The sequence below is a fragment of the Nicotiana tabacum genome, chromosome 1, assembly GCF_000715075.1.
Source record: "Nicotiana tabacum cultivar K326 chromosome 1, ASM71507v2, whole genome shotgun sequence".
NCBI classification, from domain to species: Eukaryota; Viridiplantae; Streptophyta; class Magnoliopsida; order Solanales; family Solanaceae; genus Nicotiana; species Nicotiana tabacum.
This window is the reverse complement of record NC_134080.1, coordinates 28,470,801-28,490,278: the sequence shown is the minus strand read 5'-3', so window position 1 is coordinate 28,490,278 and position 19,478 is coordinate 28,470,801. Positions and strand designations below refer to the sequence as shown.

General features: G+C 34.3%; 1 protein-coding gene across 1 annotated transcript; it reads left to right on the top strand.

Annotated features, from left to right (window-relative positions):
* Nucleotides 1–919: 919 nt before the first annotated feature.
* LOC107766284 (putative plant SNARE 11) lies at nucleotides 920–8,437 on the top strand. Its single transcript, XM_016585035.2, has 10 exons — nucleotides 920–1,288; nucleotides 1,380–1,472; nucleotides 3,232–3,325; nucleotides 3,423–3,460; nucleotides 4,353–4,441; nucleotides 5,637–5,716; nucleotides 6,253–6,309; nucleotides 6,419–6,511; nucleotides 6,596–6,670; nucleotides 7,965–8,437. The coding sequence occupies exons 1-10, from the start codon at nucleotides 1,212–1,214 to the stop codon at nucleotides 8,052–8,054; spliced, it is 786 nt and encodes a 261-aa protein (XP_016440521.1). The 5' UTR covers nucleotides 920–1,211; the 3' UTR covers nucleotides 8,055–8,437.
* Nucleotides 8,438–19,478: the final 11,041 nt, after the last annotated feature.

Below are 19,478 nucleotides of genomic sequence, written 5' to 3'. Positions count from 1 at the left end.
TCAAGAAAAGGTCACTATTCACAATGGGCCATGTGCCATGTCCATAACGGGACCCTAACACTTAATTCTTGGAGAAATTTAAAAATAGTCAGATTTACAACTGGTCATTCAAAAATAACCTAATTTTAAAAGTAATCGAAATTTAGTCACTTTTCATGTAAAGATAAATTTGAGCGAAAATACTGTTCAAAACTCAAAAAATACGCCCATATATTATACTGGAGTTCCAGCATAAGTATGCTTGAACTCCAGCATATTATACGGGAGTTCCAACATAATATGTTTTAGTTCCAGCATAAGTACACTAGAACTCCAACATAATATACTGGAATTCCAGCAAGTATAAATATCCAGTATAATATACTGGAGTTTGAAGCATCGGTGCTCCAGTCTCCCGTATATTATACAGGAGTCAGCAAAGTATACCGGTCTAGCATAATATGCTGGAGTTCGTACACAGATGCACCGAACTCTCGTATATTATGCGAGATCGGTCTCTGTTGCAGCAAAATAATGACTATTTTTCATTGACTTCGTAAACGATGACTATTTTTGAATGACCAGTTCAAAAACTGGCTATACCGTGCTATTTTAACCTTAATTCGATATGTCTCGGACCATAAACGTCTAAAACACGACACCTGAATATCCGAAGCAAAGTAAACGCATATGTGGACCCCACCAATCATTTCCATTACAACCCAATTTGAACTGCCTAAATATCGGTTAATATTTACTATTACTATTAATTAATTACACTAATTACTAATCTTTGACTAATTAATAATTCCCATTTCCATTTTCCTTTCTTTCCTTTTCTAAACCTTCTTCAAAAAACCCTCCAAAACGCTCAAGCATTTAAAATCCTCAAAAATATTCAGCCGAAAAATATAAAATATTGAAAATGCCTGCAAAATCACGAGACCAGCTCATCTCTTCTCTGTAATAATCAAAATCCAAAATTTTCAAACCCTACACCTCAACTTTCATCAGATCCACAGTCAGATCCGCTAATTTTCCTATTTTTCCTTCCGATTTGAATCCGCATTGTGCAATAATCGAATTTGAAATTACGAAAAATTTCAAATTCGTGAAATTTCCGATCTGATGGTTGAATTTTCGAGGAGTTTGATTGTTTTTGCAATGTTTTGATTTGTTTTGAGAATCGAAATTGTTTGTGTTTATCGGTATATTGTTTCCAATTGTGAGGAATGGCTTCGTTGACTGGTGTTAGCGAGGAGCTCGGGGAAATCGAGGGACAGATTTCGGATATTTTCCGAGCTCTTTCGTAAGCAATGTTCTTTTCTGTTTATCCATTTTAAGTAAAAATATAATGTATGAGTGTGAGGTGAATGGTGTTTTTTGTTTTGTTGTTGCAGAAATGGATTTCAGAAATTGGAGAAGATTAAGGATTCGAACAGGCAGAGCAGGCAGTTGGAGGAGCTAACAGGAAAGATGAAGGAATGTAAGAGGTACTCATTGCAGATCCTCTTGGCGATTTATCAATGTGTTTAACAATCTGCATTTGCATTTACTATAAGTGTATTAGGAAATGATGAACTTTTATTTTGGATATAGAAGAAATATTTGATAGTTTTGCACCTAAGGGTGTGACCTAGTGGTCATTGAAGTGAGAGGAGAACCATGAGGTCTTAGATTCAAATTCCTGCATAGTCAAAGATATACTATGTGATGCCTTCCCATGTGCCTAAGCCATGGCATGTAGAGTTACCCGACACATGTGTTGCTAAAAGGTAGCAGGTATCCGGTGGAATAGTGGAGGTGTGCACAAGCTAGCCCGGATACCACCGTTATCAAAAAAAGGAAAAAAGAGTATAGGAATGGGTGAACTTTATTTCGGAATGGTGAAGAAAATTTTTATCTTTTCACTTCCATGAATAGGATTTCAGACAGAGAAACTGTCAATAAAAGGTGCCTACTTCCCAATGATACTAATAATCACAACTACTAAGCCTTAGCCTTGGTGGGCAGAGTTCCCGGTACCTCTGCTGGTGAGAGGTGGCAGGTACCCAGTAAAATAGTCAGCAACCACTAATTAAAAATAATAATAACTACTACTAGTACCTCTCCATTCTGAAGTAGTTGGGTGGCTGTACGGGTCCTCCATATCCATTCCACTTCAATATTATGAGGATTTGTCATAAATTGACTAGTTTTACTCTGCCAGTCAACCTCCGCAACCCGTCCTTTATCAGAGCTGGCTTTGGATTGGTACTGTAAGCTCATATAGGATGCGAAGCTCAAGAGGGTGGAGTTTATTACAGTTCAAATTGTGTTCAAACGATACAACACTATACCCAGTGAAATCCCATAGTGGGATCTGGGGAGAATAGAGTATACACAGACCTTACCCCTACCTTGTGGAGGTAGAGAGGCTGCTTAAACGATACATGTTTTGAATTTAAAAGAAACAAAATTTACCTGTCAGAAATTGTCACGTTCTAGTAAATGGCAAAATAGTGTAATTTAATACCATAAGCCACTAACTGAAGAGCCACGAGGTTTTTAGCTGATGTAGGAACATCTCCTTGTAAATCTCTTGGATAAAGATGGAAGAGAATTGACTTTTCCATCTTAGTTTTTGCAAATTCTGATAAGCCCTTTTCAGAACTCTGATTAGTGAGATCAATATAAAGCTGTTTCATGTGGACGAACTGTCGCGGTTGATCATTCAATGAGGTATCAAATCACTATGATTACTTGGTCAGTCTTAGAGGAAATAAACATAGTATTTTGCATAAACTCCTTTTTTTTATAAGATTGCATAAAATTCCTGCTTAACAGCTTAGTATTTTAACATGTACATGCCAAAATGTATTGCTTGTTCCTGTTTGATGCCACCAGATGGTTAGTGTTATGTTCTCGAGACATCTAAACAGGATGAAGAACCATAAAAATTTGGTTTTTATTTCCTTTAAAAAGAAAATATTGGATTTGATTTACTTTACATTGTCTTGTTTTTTTTTCTCAAAAAGTTTTGATCCAAATGAAACAGCAAAGCGTTAGAAGTATTTCTAGTGTGTAATTGCCAACTGGAGTAATTGTAGTCAATTTGGGATTCTGACAAGCATGCAAGGTTGATTTGGAGAATTGCTAGTTGCTTTCTCCCTTTATTTTCCATGAAATTCTGGTAACCGAACTATATTGATACGCAACCATGCACTGACAAACAATTAATTTCGTGCAATCATAAACTAATTACTTCGACAGGCTTATCAAGGAGTTTGACAGAGAAGTAAAGGATTTGGAATATAAAAATGATGCTGACACAACCAAGATGCTGAATGAGAAAAAGCAATCAATGGTCTGGTTCATTGGAAAGCTTTTCTATAATATTTATGCCACAACGAATGGATCTGTTTTTTCTGAACTGATGTTGTCTTTTCTATCTTCCTTTGCAGATCAAAGAATTGAACTCTTATGTTGCTCTGAAAAAGCAGTAAGTGCTTTTTGGGTAGCTTTACTCATTATCTAAAACTTCATTTTAATAGTCTGCTGATTCTTGAACTGCTTTGCTTTTCCTTAACTTAAGATTCATCGCCAAAATATATGCTTTCTTCAAATATCTTTGCACAGAGCGACTATACTTGTTCTGTTCCGGAGCGAGTTAGCACCTTTGCAATTATACGAGTCTTTTCTTACCCACCATCAATGTTGTATTGGGTTTTTATATTCTTAGCTTTGTCTTGTTGAAATTAAATGATCCTTTCCACTTTCCCAAAAAGTTCTATTGTATATTTGTAGTTCCTTAAATCCGGGATGCCTCGATTGAATTTTGACTGTAATGCTGGTGAAAGAAAGTGGCTGCAACACTTCAAACAGTATTTCCATGAATGTGCCTGCAGGATTACAAATAGGAAAAGAAGAATTTTCTACCCTCGAGACTTGAGGCCCACAAATGAACCTAGGAATAGCAGCAGAGTTAGAATCATTAAATTTAACAACTGATAAAAACATAGTAAGTCACCTATATTTGCATGAGGTTCTTGACTTGGACATAGTACAAGGTATCCAGCTTATTTATGAGTTTATCAATTCAATATACTCCTTAGATATGTGACACTAGTTCAGGAAATCAACAATAAACTCTGTTTCAGGACTTGGATTATACATGTTAATAGTTAGTCTTCACTCAAGGATGGTTAAAGATTAGGACACTGTTTTCCCGTTGATGAATATGCAGAAGTAGCACTTACGTTTTTTATGAAGTAAACTAGAGCTTATGTTTGTATCGGACGAACAAGAAAGCCCCAACTTTTGGTTTTATTGTATATGTTATTTCTCTTTGGTTTCTGAATCTTAGACTTAATTTTGTGTCTGTGGTTCTTTAGATACGCAAGCAATATTGAGAACAAGCGAGTAGATCTTTTTGAGGGTCCTGGTGAAGGGTTTGCTGAAGAAAATGGCTTGCTAGCTTCAAGTAAGCATATCTTTCACTTTTGTACTTTTATACATCCTTCATTTATCTTAGCGTTCTGGCTTTTTATGCTGCAATTTGAGTTTTGACATAAATTATGCTTTTTTTGGACTGAAGTATGCTGTATTTCTTCTTGGCTCTCATCTGGTGATTAGTAGTTCTGTCTTTTTTTTTTATTGTTCTCACTTGTTTCTCAGCTGAAGAGCTGGTTTCAAGGTATCTCTTCTGTTCTTTTGTTGGGTGAGTGGGGCAGTTGAAGCTGCCGTTGAAAGAATACTGCTTCTTGGTGATAGGATCTGGTTGAGATTGATACACAATTTTGAAGGCTACCTTGCATAATTCTAAATTATAATAGGCGTCTTTCCACAATTACTGGTTTAAAATGTCTCAACTGTATCTATGGCTATATTAGAAAGGAAAATTTTCCATGCTCATTATAGGTGCTTATGGTTGGTATCAGAATTGAGGTTACACTAGGCAACTCTTGTCACCTTCGAGAATACAAAATGAAAGTTATTGATGCCTCATCTTCATCAACATTAAACCAATGTACACTTTAACCTTTCACTTTATGAATTGTGACAAGTCAAATTGCATAGTCTTGATCGGAAGACTGTAATTTATTGAAAGAGGCCTCCTCTATATGTGTGATATTTTTCTTGGAAGCGCAATTAAATGCCAAAGCTAATGGAATGAAAAAAATGATCAAGAGGGGTGTGATCCACAGTGACAGTTTTCTGACTGGTTCAGATATCCGGAACTGTTTAAGCTGAATCTGAAAGTAGAGACCAGGTTGCCTTGTGTAGGTCATCATGATTCAATCTGACATATTAATGAATTATCTTTGTGCACACACACACACACACACATACAATACACACACACACATGTGTGTGTGTGTGTATTTGTATATGTATATGTATATATAGAATGGAGTAAGTTCTGATTCTATTCTCTTGAATCTTTTGACACAAGTAATTCAAGCTAATCATCCTATATAGCGAGAGTTCATTTGTCCCTCTCAAATGAATGAATCTCTTTTGCTGCATATTGTCATTGACTTTCGCAAGACATGGCTGTTTTGGCAGCTTGCAAAGGAACTTTGACCTCATTGATTTTTACTCCTTGTCTATAGGTTTTTTAATATTTTAAAAGCAATTGTCCCTATAGCTTTCTGATTGCTGATGTAACATTGCAGATATGAGCAATCAACAACTGATGGATCAAGGAAATAGGATGATGGATGAGACAGATCAGGCCATTGAGAGGTCAAAAAAGGTTGGTATTTCATGAATGAATGTTTTTTGTATGAGCAATTCATGACATAAGCTTTTACTCGTTGCGACATCATACCATATGAAATTCTATCATCTGCTTTTTCTGTGAGTGTTTTGGACTACTAGATTCCCAAGCTAAGTGTTGACTATAATATTGATTATGTATAATTATAGCTAGAGAAGGATTAAATGAAATCTGGTTCAAGCAAAAATAGTTTTTCTTCTTTTCCTTTAAAATTTTTAGGTTAAGAACAACACAATATTTCATTTGCTCCACTTCTAAACGATTCCGAGACAAAGCCCTAATATGTAATCAAACTCATCATCAGGATGTGAAACCACTGAAATGAGTAATGACTTATGGTATCTTAGCCAGTAGATTAAACAGAGACAGTTCTTTTCCTGCACATTGCTTGGTACTAGGAGCTAGTAAAGCAAGGAATATGATGCCATTTGAGAAGTGAGTCTTGTGAACTAGTTTTTTGGACTCTTTTGCTTCCCTGTTATGTAGATTACATGCTCTCTTTTTTTCCACAGGTGGTTCATGAAACTGTAAATGTTGGAACAGAAACTGCTGCAGCACTGAAGGCACAGGTATGCTTATTTTACAAAATGGACATGTTTAAGATGCAAGAGCGTGATCTTATATTGTTTTCTTGTGGCCCTTGCTTCATCCTATGCCTTATATGTGCTGCTTGCCCAGACTGAACAAATGAGCCGGATAGTCAATGAGCTAGACTCGATCCATTTTTCGATCAAGAAGGCTACGCAGTTGGTCAAGGAACTCGGTAGGCAGGTCAATTTCTAAATTGTACAATCCCCCCTTCATTACCTTTTCTTTTTATGTCATCTTGTGACTCTAAATAAAATTCTTCTTTAGGTTGCAACTGATCGTTGTATTATGGGCTTGCTCTTTCTGATTGTGGTTGGGGTCATAGCAATCATTATTGTGAAGGTCAGATGCCTTCCCCCCTCTTCTGCAGCAGTCCAAATGATTTGTGTTTCAATGCCCTCAAACAATATTAGGATTACTTATCAAATATTTTTCTGATATTAAGCTATATCCAAGTATCATTTTTGATTTCAGCAGTTGTTCTTAGTTTGCCACCGTCAATTCATCCAGCTTGCAACATTGTAGTGGTCTTATACTTGAGATTAAAATGTTAATATCAATACGAGAAATTACAACTTTTTTACTTTATTTGGCTATGTGCCCATCTAGCACTTCATAATACAGTTTCTTGACCCTTTTAACCCTAAAACTGATACAGGGCCTAATGGCCTACTTCAAATTGTCATCATAGGTACTTTGGCACATAAACTGCAGCATATGAAGTATCTAGCATAGCGCAATTAAACTTCTAGTCTTCCTGAAAAAGTTCTATTGCAAGTTATCCTAATAAGGCTTTTGTTATTGCGTCTAATTTATCCAATGTTTGTGCTGCATTTTATGAAATGTTTTTTGGTAGCACTGTAAACATTACCATTGACAACCAAAGAACAATTTACAAACTAAAGAGCACCTAATCTTAGGCATCCAAAATCAAAGAGAGCAGCTAATTACATTTGTAATCTTTGCATGGGTCCTCTACATCTATATAACTTCTTGTACAGGTAAGGTAAAGTTAGTCTATCAACTAGTTCTTTCTTGATCTGAGTCACCACCATCTCTGTATGTACATTTAATCCTCTGAATAACTTCCAATTTCGAGCTCTCCATGTATGGTAAACTAAAGCACTCCAAATGGCTTAAACAATCTCTTTTTTATGAAGGTTTACTAGCTAGTCCAATTATGAAGTACTGATATAGTAAAGAAGTCACAGTAACACTTAGGAAACTGCAGTGCAAGGTGGGTTAGCTGATCTTTGAATAGGAGATATCTGATAATAATAGAAATATTGATGTTAGTTTTTAAGAACAGCTTGCATTTCCATTATTTTGTCATTAGTGCAGCATCACCGTTCAACTATTAGTAGTGTGTGCCTTGAGGGTTTTGGTTAGAGATATGTATGTCAACTTTAATTCCAGTTGGTAGCAGCAGCGATAGAAATTAAAAAACGTCAGTTTATGAGAGACTTCACAATTGGACAAGTACCCATTGAAGGAACCCACCGTTCACTTCCTCACAAAGCTTGATCACACTTTGCCCCTCAAAAACAAATTTCTGTTTGATTTATGTTATTATTGGTATTTGGTGGAATAATAACATATATTGAGGCTAAAACCACTTTAATTTTTGGATCTGCAGATTGTAAACCCACATAACAAAGACATCCGGGACATCCCTGGATTAGCCCCTCCAGCACCCAGTCGAAGATTACTTGCTTATCCTTACTGAAATCTCGAAGCAAACCATTTCCGCAAGGAGAGTGCATTATTCACTTCTCAGTGCATTTACTTGGTTTTTGACTTAAGAACAGAGAGTGGCCGAGCACAAAAGCAAGGCAAGGGTTGAAGGAGTACCTAAGAAGTACCTGGTTCAGAAAAGAAGGGTTTCCCGCCTTCTCCCTTTTAATGATAGTTTTCCATTCTTTGTGATGTTTTAATGTGATAGATTCATGATGGTATTGTTTGTATGATTATTATCTGTATTCTAGATAACTGGAACTTTTCCATGGAGGGAGGGACTTTTGAACTACACAAAGCTTTGGAACTGATTGACTTGTGCATACACCAGTGTTGTATAATATCATTATTAATCTTTATTATATTTGTGGAACATATGTTGGTTATTGTTCAATTATTCTACTGACCTTGGTTTCCTTTCTTTTTGGAACCTTCTATTCTATTCACTTTATTTTTCTCTTTTCAATCTTTCTTGTTGTTTGATTTAGCATTTACTCCGACAAGGACTCCTCAATATATTCCTACTTATTAGAAGAGGGAACACAGGCACCTCTCCGTCAACATGCCTGCTTGTTGACGGAGGCAGTTTTGGTATTTCACTATTTATATGCTTTAGGCTATTGTACTATATAGCATTATCACTTGGACACATTTGATGAGATTGCAGAAAGTATACCGGCCCCATTCCACGCGTTCATAGCAGTAGGCACTTCTTGTTCATGTGGGCCCCCCTTTGGATGTTCCAACGTCACACCTAGCAGTATTTTATACCCCCAAATTATCACTTTATTGCTTTAGATGACCTTGATTTTGTGTGAAGTAAGTAAACTTGGGGAATCCGTTGTTCGATCATGTTAAATAGTACATATCATTTCTTTTTTGCTGTCTTTTGCAGCTATAATTTAGATTTTTATGTTGCTTGTAGTTATTTTGCAAAGTCTTAATGGATGAAAATGTTTAATTATTTTTTTACTGTTCAAAAACATTATTAGACAGTTTAAGGTCAATTTTGATTGGAGTACAGAAAATTATTTTCTGCAATAAATTGTAGAAAATTATTTTCTGCAATAAATTGTAGAAAATTATTTTCTGCAATAAATTGTAGAAAATTTATCAAAAATAAACAAGATACCTAAAATACTGGAAGCAATATAAGATTTTATTTGGAGTAAAAATAGTTTTTTTTTTATATTTTTTTATAATAGATTATAGAAAATGTATCAAAACAAAACAACACGCAAACTTAATATTCTAGAAGCAACACAAGATATTTATTCCAAAAAAAAAGTTAATAAATTTATTCAATAATTTATATAAAAGTAAAATGAAGTAGGCACAAAATAGTGATATGGAAAAAATCTAAAATAATTGATAAGCAGGCAAAGTTTAATAGTTTAAAATCAAGTATTATCAGGCACCGTGATTATAATTGGTGCAAATTTTAGTTTGTTTACATTGATATTGATGAAAAATTCCTTAATCAATTATAAGAAAGGCATTTACATTATGCTAACAAATTTATAAAAATGGAGCAAAAGCTTAGGAAATTTTTGCAGAAGGTTTAAGAGAAAAGGAAGGATTGAATTGGGATCCAGAAGGCAGTAATTGAGTTATTAAAAAGAAGAAGAAAAAAGCAATAATTTCTTTTTTTAAAAATGACGCCCTAAACAAATATTGGGGAGTAATACCAACAAGATGAAATGATGAAATAATGAAATAATGCTTAGGCAAGTGTTTAGGATTTAGAGAGTTAGAAATGTATTATTGTACTACTGAAAAAGAATTATTATCATAATGAAAATATAAAATAAAAACTAGAACGTTTGACTCTCGTACTGCATCATTGTCATTCTTTTAAAGATAAATTAAGAGAATAATATTGTTATATCTTAATGTTGGATCTTAGTCACATTTTATTGTATACCTAATTTTCCTCAAAATAAAAGGCTCTAACACATGTTATATTATAATATCTGCTAGGGTTCAATTCAAATAATATTTGACTGAGGTTGAAGAAAAAACTATTTAGAGCTGAAATAAAAATTAAAAAAGAAATCATTTACAAGTTAAGTTGTGTTCGGATGTGAACTTGACTTGAAAAATTTATTGAAAATTTGCGCCTGAAAAGTCACATTTATTTCCTGAAATATTTCTTAAACAAATTTTTTGATATATTACCAGTATTGTCTTAAATTATGATTAAATTTCTTAATTATACTCAAATCTACATAACATAGAAATAAATCACTAATTAACTTAAATTGTGTTGGTTTATTTAAGCTTGGGCCCGTGCGGGATATCCGTTACTAGTATATATATATACGGGCAAAAGAAAAATAAAATAATTTCAAGATTCTAGGAAGAGATTTTGACTACCTTTGTTAGGCAAAGCATGGCCTTTTTGTGCGTATACCTCTCCATTTTTTGCGATCAATTTATTATTTATTAAGCAAAGTAATAAACAGCCAAGACATAGTGGTACTTCTTCAAATATAATAAAAGAGAATGATTACATACTATGTTATAGTATTATCATATTAGTGCACTTTCACCTAGAATCTTAATCCATTTAATTTATATTACCAATAACTTGGACAAATCGTCAACCGTCCCAGTACGAAATAGTTCTTTGGCCAAAAGGTTGTATTTTCCATGGTAATGTTACAAGTTCAAATCCCAGTAACTTTCTGATCATCGCTGTTCAATTAAACCTTCCTATTTTTCGTATAAAACTATGTAAAAAAATTTAAAAAAAGGAAATAAATTACCGACTAAATCAAGTTGTCTACTGCAGACTTAACAAGTCAATGGAAGTCCTAAAATTTCATACCTCATTATGATTGCATTTTCTACCACTAAACATATATGGTTCTATATAATATAATATCTTGACCTTTCCTGGTACTAAACTAAAGTGGGCAGGCGAAGTCTATAGAAAAACACAAAGTTTAGGTAGACCAAAGGGTTTTATGAGAACACTGAACATCATTTAATATCAATATAACGTGTAAAAGCTTGACCAAAATTGATATTCTATACAAAAGTTTTCCATTTCACAAACACATGGGAAGACGAAACCTTATCTCATTTATTGTTGCCATAGATACAACATTTAAAGGTGATAGAAATGGGCTAGCTCTCATTTAGAAATTGCATGCATTAGTAGTTGTTGAACGGAAAATCACTTTCAAATAATTAATGTAACAATAACCTACACGAATTCATGTCGAAAAGGTTTATTTTACAGCGAATTTCTTTGGTCTACATCACATGTCACTAGTGGTTGCTATACACATGATTTTATGGAAATAATATCGGAACTGATGCTGGGAGCAACGCTAAAGCCTAAAGTTGTTGTGTGACCTATTCGAGCCGTTGAATATACCAGCCATAAGGGTGTACTAATCGAACCGGAAAATCACACCAAACCGAAAAGTCAAACCAAACCAATTAAAAAATTCCGATTAGGTTTGGTTTGATTTGATTTGGTATTGAGTAAAAAAACTCGAACCAAACCGACATATAAATATATAATTTTTATATATACTTTTAAGACTTTTTATAGAATTTTCTTTAAAAAATGTCAAGGAATATTTGTGATTCTCTTATGGGATAAAATTTAGTTAAATATGAAGTGCTCCATATTTATTAACTTTAATGAGTTGTATGATTACTTTTTTATCAAGTGTTAGTGAAATGCGTCAATCTCTTTAATTTGTTCTTTCATATTTATATGTCAATATCTATTAATATCTTATATCTTTTTCGAGTTTGAAATGATATTTCAATAGTTTAAAATTAAATAAAACATATCATCATTGTAAGCACGTGATTTTTGCCCTATGAAAGAATTACTCCCAAAAAATTCAAAATAAAACAATTTTCCTTTGTGTGCAATTGTTGTATTTTTTTTGGTATTTTTGTATAATTATTTGTATTTTTGTCTGTGCATGTTTATTTGTTTAAATTAATAAAAATATAAAATATGTCGCATTTTTCATTTAGTATTTATTTAAGTTTGTTTTACAAAAATGAGAAAATCATAAAAAATAATCTTTTGCATTTCTAGCATTTTAATGTCCAAATTGTGTGATTTTTATTTGTATTAATGTTTAATTTTGGGTGATAATTATTATTAGGGGGTTAATTAGTATTTTAAGATAATTTTTGTTTTTATAATTTTAGCATTTTTAGTTTTATTAATAAGTAAAAGAAAAGAGAACAAACAAGAAGAAAAAAATCGGATTGGGCTCTTCCTCCAATTTTAAACCCCCAAGCCCAAACCAAATTACCCCTTACCCAGCCCAAAACGCCCCGACCCGGTCCAACACTAAACCAAAAGGACCCTCCCCTTTTCAGTTACCCTGCACCCAAATAACCAAACCCAAAAAACCCTAACACTAACCATCCCGCCCCCTTCCTCATCTTCTTCTTCTCCAAAAACACCCCAAGCTCCCCTCTCATGGCAGCCATGGTTGTTGCCCTTCCCCCCGTCCCTCACACCTCCAACACACTCACACATGCACAGCTTCTCCATCTTCTTTCTTCAATAAAAATGCAGCCAACCCTTCATCGAACCCCACGTCGCCATAACCAACCAAACGACCACTCAGTTCACATCCAAACGAACCTCATGGCTGCTGTTTTTGCTGCTTCTTCCGCCACCACTGCTGCTGCCCGTGCTTCTTCTTCTCCAAGATCACGTTGGTTGCTTTTTCTTCAAGATCATTGCTGCGTTCTTCACTGTCCGCCATGGCTGTGTCTTCGAGCTCGTCCAAACAACCACGAGAGTTTCGTCGCACTGCTGCGCTGCTGCCCGTGTTTCTTCTTCTTCAAGATCGTTGCTGCTACGTTTTCACTGTCCGCCATGGCTGCTGTCGCTGCTGATGCTTCATCTTCTTTTTCTTTCACCATGGATGATGTCGCAGCTATTGCTTCGTTGTCTTCAAGTCCGTTTATGTCAAGGTTTCGTTGGTTTCGTTTAAGTTCGTTCGAGTTCGTCGTTGGTCATTTACGGTCAGTTGTTCTAAGTTTTATTTCTTCCGTATTTTTGTTTGATATTTTTCGGATTTGAAATCAAATATGTTTGATATTAATTTCATGTTCATCGTTTTTTTTATCTTTCAGTTTGTTTTCATTCATTTTTCTTGTTTATTTTTAGGTAGAAATTGATTAGTTTAATTATAATGTTGTTAGATTTGAGTTGAAGATTTAATTAATTATTTTTTATTAATTTAAAAGGATTTAATTTTAATATAGAAGAGTGTTAGTTTAAATCACTTGAATCCGTTCTTTGTTATTTAATTTAGACATAATTCATGTTCATTTTTGGTTTGAAGTTCATGTTAATTCAGTGATTTAATGTGAGTTTATGTTTTAGTTTTTAATTTTTTGATTTAGTTTGAATCATGTATTTTGTTATAATTTTGTTGGATTTAATTTAAAGATCAATTGATTATTTGAGTTTAGTGATTTGAATCTGTTTATTTATTTTGTTTAAAGTTTAATTTGAATTTGAGCTCATGCTTTGAATATATTTGTTTGTTATTGTTGGTGAATCTGAAAATAAGTTTGTTGTGTAAAAACATTGTTCAGTCAAAATAATTCAAGTCGTTTCTTTGTTGTTCATCATATAGTTTGAGTTTGTTCATAAAATCTGATTAGAAATTGGTTATAGCTGCTATATTTTGGTTAGAATTGATTAGTTGAACTTGTTATAGCTGACGTGGTATATTGGTAAATTACAATGTTTTCAGGGTCAAAATGGTAATTTCAGTAAGGTCAGAGGGGGTATTTTTGGAATTAAAATTCTGAACAATTATTTATTTTGAGTGCTCTGTACATTAAGATTAAAATAATATTAAATAATCAATAATGGGGGGACAAGATATAATGATGGGGAATAATGCAATTGTTTAATATAAGCATGAGGAACAAGATATAATGGGGGGGGGGGGGAATAATGTACTTGTTTAATTAAAAGTGGGAAATAAGACATAGTGGGATTGCGGGGCTCAAGAAAAGTTGTTTAAATAAGTAATAATTGTATTTTTTATGTAGTAGTGGGTTTGGTAGGAGAAAGTGATTGTTTTATTAATGGATTAAAGAGTTTGGGATGAAAGATAAATAAGGGAGAATTGATCAGAAAAAGAGGACTTAGACTTGAACTTGAAAGACAAGAAGAAAGGGAGAGAAGAAAAAGGACAGAAAGAAGATAGAGGAGAAAAAGAAGGAGGGATAGATAAAAAAAAAAGAGCTGAATATTGAAGATAGAGAGAAAAATTCCGAAATTATTAAGACTCCAAAAATAAAAAGAAAAACATTCTGGAAATTCAAAAGAAGAATATTATACACTTGATATACGATCTAAATATTCTGATATACGGATTCAGAAATTAAGGGTTGAACAATTAATTAGTCTTTCAAATCTGAAAAGATTCCATTGGCTTCTGTCCGTTGATTGTTGTCGGTGTTTCTAGATTTTTATCTTGATTTCAAAATCTGTCACTGGTTTTTCGTTGTTGGTTATTGGTTGCTGGGTGTTGCTGTTGTTGTATGCTACTGAATTTCTGCTGATCTCCCTTTTCTTTTGCTTCCAATATCAGGTACACTACTGTAATACTAGCTATTACAAGCTAATAATGTGGAAGCATGAATACATATGACGAATGGAATTTTGAAGTGTTAATTTCGCTTTTTCTTTGTTCCTTTTATTGATTGTATTTAGGCTATTTCATGTATTACTGAATAATAATTGGAATAAGAGAAAATAACATAAGTTAGTCTTTAATGAATAGGTTTGGCAAAATGGGTTAATTCACTAGTTATGAAGGTTTTAAGATTATCAACAGTAGGTTAATCGTGAACAAGTAGCTAAATTTAGCTAAGGCATGAATTTAAACTAAATTTCGTGAATTAGGCATTAAGGCATGATTTAAGTTCGAACAAGATTAGAAGAACATTTAAGTTTAATAAACTTTCTAATAAGCTTTAGTAATTATGGTTAAATCTAGTTTCAAATAATTGTGAATAATTAATCTCAATAGTTTTTTATAACAATGCGAGTTTTAATTTAGCTATATTTGATTCTTTTGAATATTAGTTGTCGAATTTTTCTTTTATTTATAATTTCGAAAATTTTAAGTGAAATTCCTTTTCATCAATATTTGTATTAATCTAGCAATTAGTATGCCATGCTTTCTTAAAATAAAAAATAAAAAAAGCTCGTAATTAATTAGGATTTTCTTTCTTTATTCTAGAGACTAATTTTAAATAAAAAATGTAGTTGCTTTAAGATTTGTCCATTATAAATAAATGAGATGAGCCTCGCCTAGTAAAATGTATAGATTGCGGGGCCCTCACAAAATGTATGTATTAATTATTTAGAACATCGGAGTTGGCCGTCTAGTGAAATTTTACGGCCTTTCCCAAAACAACAATACGCTAGTCGCTCTAGGCGCGTCTTTAACAAATTATTTTCTTAAATATGGGTGTGCATTTATGTAACCCAAATTCAAATATCAACGGAGTCAAAAGGTGTCGATAACCACAGGTGCATTGATTGTGACGTGGTTTGAAATACGTTTTCACAATGTTGCAATTCTTCGTAAAATAATAACAATAAATAAAAATAATAAAAGCGGCTAAAGGATAAAATTTGCACATAAGTTTATAATATGTATTATATCAGATAATCAAGCCGAATATAACAGTTGAGCGACCGTGCTAGAACCACGGAACTCGGGAATGCCTAACACCTTTTCCCGGGTTCACAAAATTCCTTATCCGAATTTCTGGTTCGCTGACTGTAATACAGAGTCATTCTTTTCCTCGATTCAGGATTAAAATTGGTGACTTGGGACACCCTAAATCTCCCAAGTGGCGACTCTGAAATAAATAAATAAATCTCGTTTTGATTGCCCTTTAATTTGAAAAAACTCCCTTCCGCGCCCCTTCGCGGGCGGAAAAGGAGGTGTGACAGCTCTGGCGACTCTGCTGGGGACATAACCCAGAATCTCTGGTTCAGGGTTCAAAATTCGAGCTTAGATGAATTGTTATATTTGGCTTTATTTATTATTTGATCTTATTACATGTTTTGGCCTAAATGTGCAAAATGATGTTTTTTACTGCTTTGATATTATTTGAACTGTACATATAAACTATGCCGAAACCTTCTCTTCTTACCTCCGGGGATGTGCTTACTGGTTAAGACTCCCTATTCTGTTAGTGTCATACCCTAAATAAAAGAGGCTCGGAAAGTTTCTAAGCCGGCTCGCCTTTTGGTTCCCGGAAAGGAGCTCCTTCCTCAACTCGAGTTGTCCGCTCGGGTACACTGTCTAGAACACCGACCCAGGTTTTGAACATAGAATAACGTGACTTCATGCCGGATCCCTAGTAGGAACGCTTATTTGCATCACGTTGCATTTGACTTAGGGGACTCAACACAGGGGTTGAGTCCGTCTAGGACTAGCAACCTGATATGAAAAGACCATCATGATGCATCCTATTTGTTTTCCGTGCATTTATTTGTCTCGCGCCCGCATGCTAACCGGTTTTTGAATATTAGGAATATTGTGAAATTGAAAAAAAAAATAGCGGTTAGGGAGTTAATTGTTTATTTTTGAAAAAACTAATGCCCAAATACCGTCGAACTCTGCCGAAATTATGAGAAAATAAAAAAAAATATTTTATTAATTTGTTTTACTAAAAGCAAAGGAAAAATAGAAAAAAGAGTCGTTATTCTGTCTTGTTTTCAAAAAATAGAAAAGGAAAATAGTTTGTCTTACCATGGAAAATGAAAATGAAAAAAAGGGTCTTATTTTTAAAATAGTTTTTTTTATTTTTATGAAAATGCCCAAAACCGAAAAGGAAAAGAGTCGTGCTTTTAAAGTGGTCTTGATTTTTGCTGCCAAAAATGAAGGAAAAAACAAGTTTTAAAATAGTTCAGTTAATTGCCCGAACTACGCTGGTCTGATTCTCACCGGATGTGAGATACATAGGAAAACCTCTTCGGTTCCGGCCCTCCATATTCCAAAAAATCAAAAAAAAAATATTTTTCATTACTCAGTCTTGTAGACCTCAAATTAAAAAAAAAATATAATACAAAAATATTTCTTTTTAATCTCTCTCAAAATTCAAAATATTTGTTTAAAAGTTCAGAAGAAAATTCAAAATTCAAAAATATTTTTTTTTCTTTTGTAGTATTTCTTTCAGAAATCCAGGGTAATAGTCCAAAAATATTTCCATTTTTCTTTAGAAGATTTTTTGAACTTTCCAAAAAAAAAGGGAAAAGAAGTTAAAAAATATATATATTTTTTTTAGCCGTCGTTGTTTTTTTTTCAAAAACAAAAAAAAGAATATATAAAAAAATAAAAAAAAACAACAACAAAAATCAAAATCCAGAAATATTTTCTCTCTTCTTTGTAAGTATTTTTTCGAAAAAAAAGGAGTTAGCTTATTTGCTTTATTTCTGAGGGGCGAACTACGCCGGTTTAATTCTCATCGGATGTGAGATACGTAGGCAGCCCTAATCGGGTCCAACCTCCCCTTTTGCTAAAATAGCCAAAAAAATACGTCAAATCTTAATTTCATCATAAAGAAGTCAGGTGACGCTGTTTTGTCAAAACATAGCCGAATGTTCCCGAAAGGAACGCCAGGAGGCTGACTTTGCATAAACAGCCACCTTTGGGTCATTTTTTTTAGATTTGATCCAATTGACCCACACAACCTTAAAAATCTTCGTCCTAGAGGCGCTGAAAGGCCGTGTTTGCAATACCAGGTCTTTTATTCTAATTTGAAAAAAAAAACAAGAAAAGAGTCATAAATAAGTTGGGTCACGCCGTTTTGTCAAAAATAGCCGAATGTTCTCGAAAGGGACGCCGGAAAGCTGATTTTGCGTAAACGACCATTTTTGGTCATTCTTTTGGGTTGCGACCAGTTATCCCGCACAACCTTAAAATCTTCGTCTCCGAAGTGCTGAAAGGCCGTGTTTGCAAAACCAGGTCTTTTTTATTTGAAAAAAAACAAGAAAATAGTCAGTGGTCAAGTGAATACCGTTTGGTTTTTAGTTAAAATAAGCCGGCCCGACTTCGGTGATGTCTTAAACCGTTCTTGCCGAGATAGCCTTAGAGTATCTTTCGGTTGTCGAAGGACTATTTTTGTAAAAGAACGAACAAGTTTGTGAAAGGTTGTAAAATAATCCTTCCCGGCCTCAAAATTCATATGAAATTTGGAAGAGGCCACATTTGCAAAAAATAACCGTTTGGTTGCATTTGTCAAACGGGGAAAGGAACTAGCCGTTTGTTTTTGAGTTTGTAATTCTTTGATTAGAGTATGCGAGTTATTTGATTTTCGAGGCCGTTTGTTGTCTTTTGTCAAAGTCTGTTAGTATGGTCAGTTTTTTTAAACTTTTGTAATCAAGTTTGTTTTAATATGAAAATTGAAAATTCCAAAAAATATATATTTTATTATTATTTATCTTTTATTGGTCTGAACTACGCAAGGTCTGATTCATGCGGGGTCATGATACATAGGCAATCTCCATAAGATTCGACCACCATTGAAAAAAAAAGTGTGGGAGATTTTCAAAGGGGCACAATTACAAGAAGCCGGAACGACGCACGTAACTGAAGTGAATGCGTGATAGAACGGTCTAACTGCTTAGGGGTATTGTATCTCTGATATATGATTATCTATCAAATGCCCTAACACTAATGTGATGGCTTCACTTTGCTGTTGTTCATATATAAAAAAGTGGTTGGTTGTGGTAACTCCTCCCTGCAAAGCAAAGTCAAAGGATAATGACTCAGAACCTCAGAACCAAGTGGGTCGGTACTGATGACCGACAACAACTGGTCGAACGGAACAACAAGTTGGTAGAAGAAGTGAAAATGCTGAGACAACATATGGCAGACATGTATCAGGCATGGATGACTGGGAAAGCACCACCCCCTCCATTGCCAAGCTTCTTGAACTCTGTCATTACCCAAGCACCCAACACCATAACGGAAGATCCCCCATACTCTCCATCCCAACCCACTTATGGCAGCTTTCCCAGCTACCCGAGTAGCTCCATCACTCGTCAACGCTACTCCCCTCCCCAACACTACTTCTCTCCACGAGACTCCCAAAGACATGCTTCACTTTCCAAATACCCAGCTCCACAAAAGGCCTATCTACCCTCACAAGCCTACCGGAAGCCCCCTGGATCAGGTTTCCGGCCCAATCAAGTATTTAGGAACGAGAGGTTGCTAAAACGAGAAAAGGCTCTCACCCCTATCGGAGTATCTTATGCAAGTCTGTTTGAAAGGCTAAGGCAAGATGGCCTGATTGAGCCGCTCTCCGCATATACTCCAGATCCACGTGCAAGAAACTTTGATCCGGCAGCACGATGCGCATACCACTCCAATGTCATAGG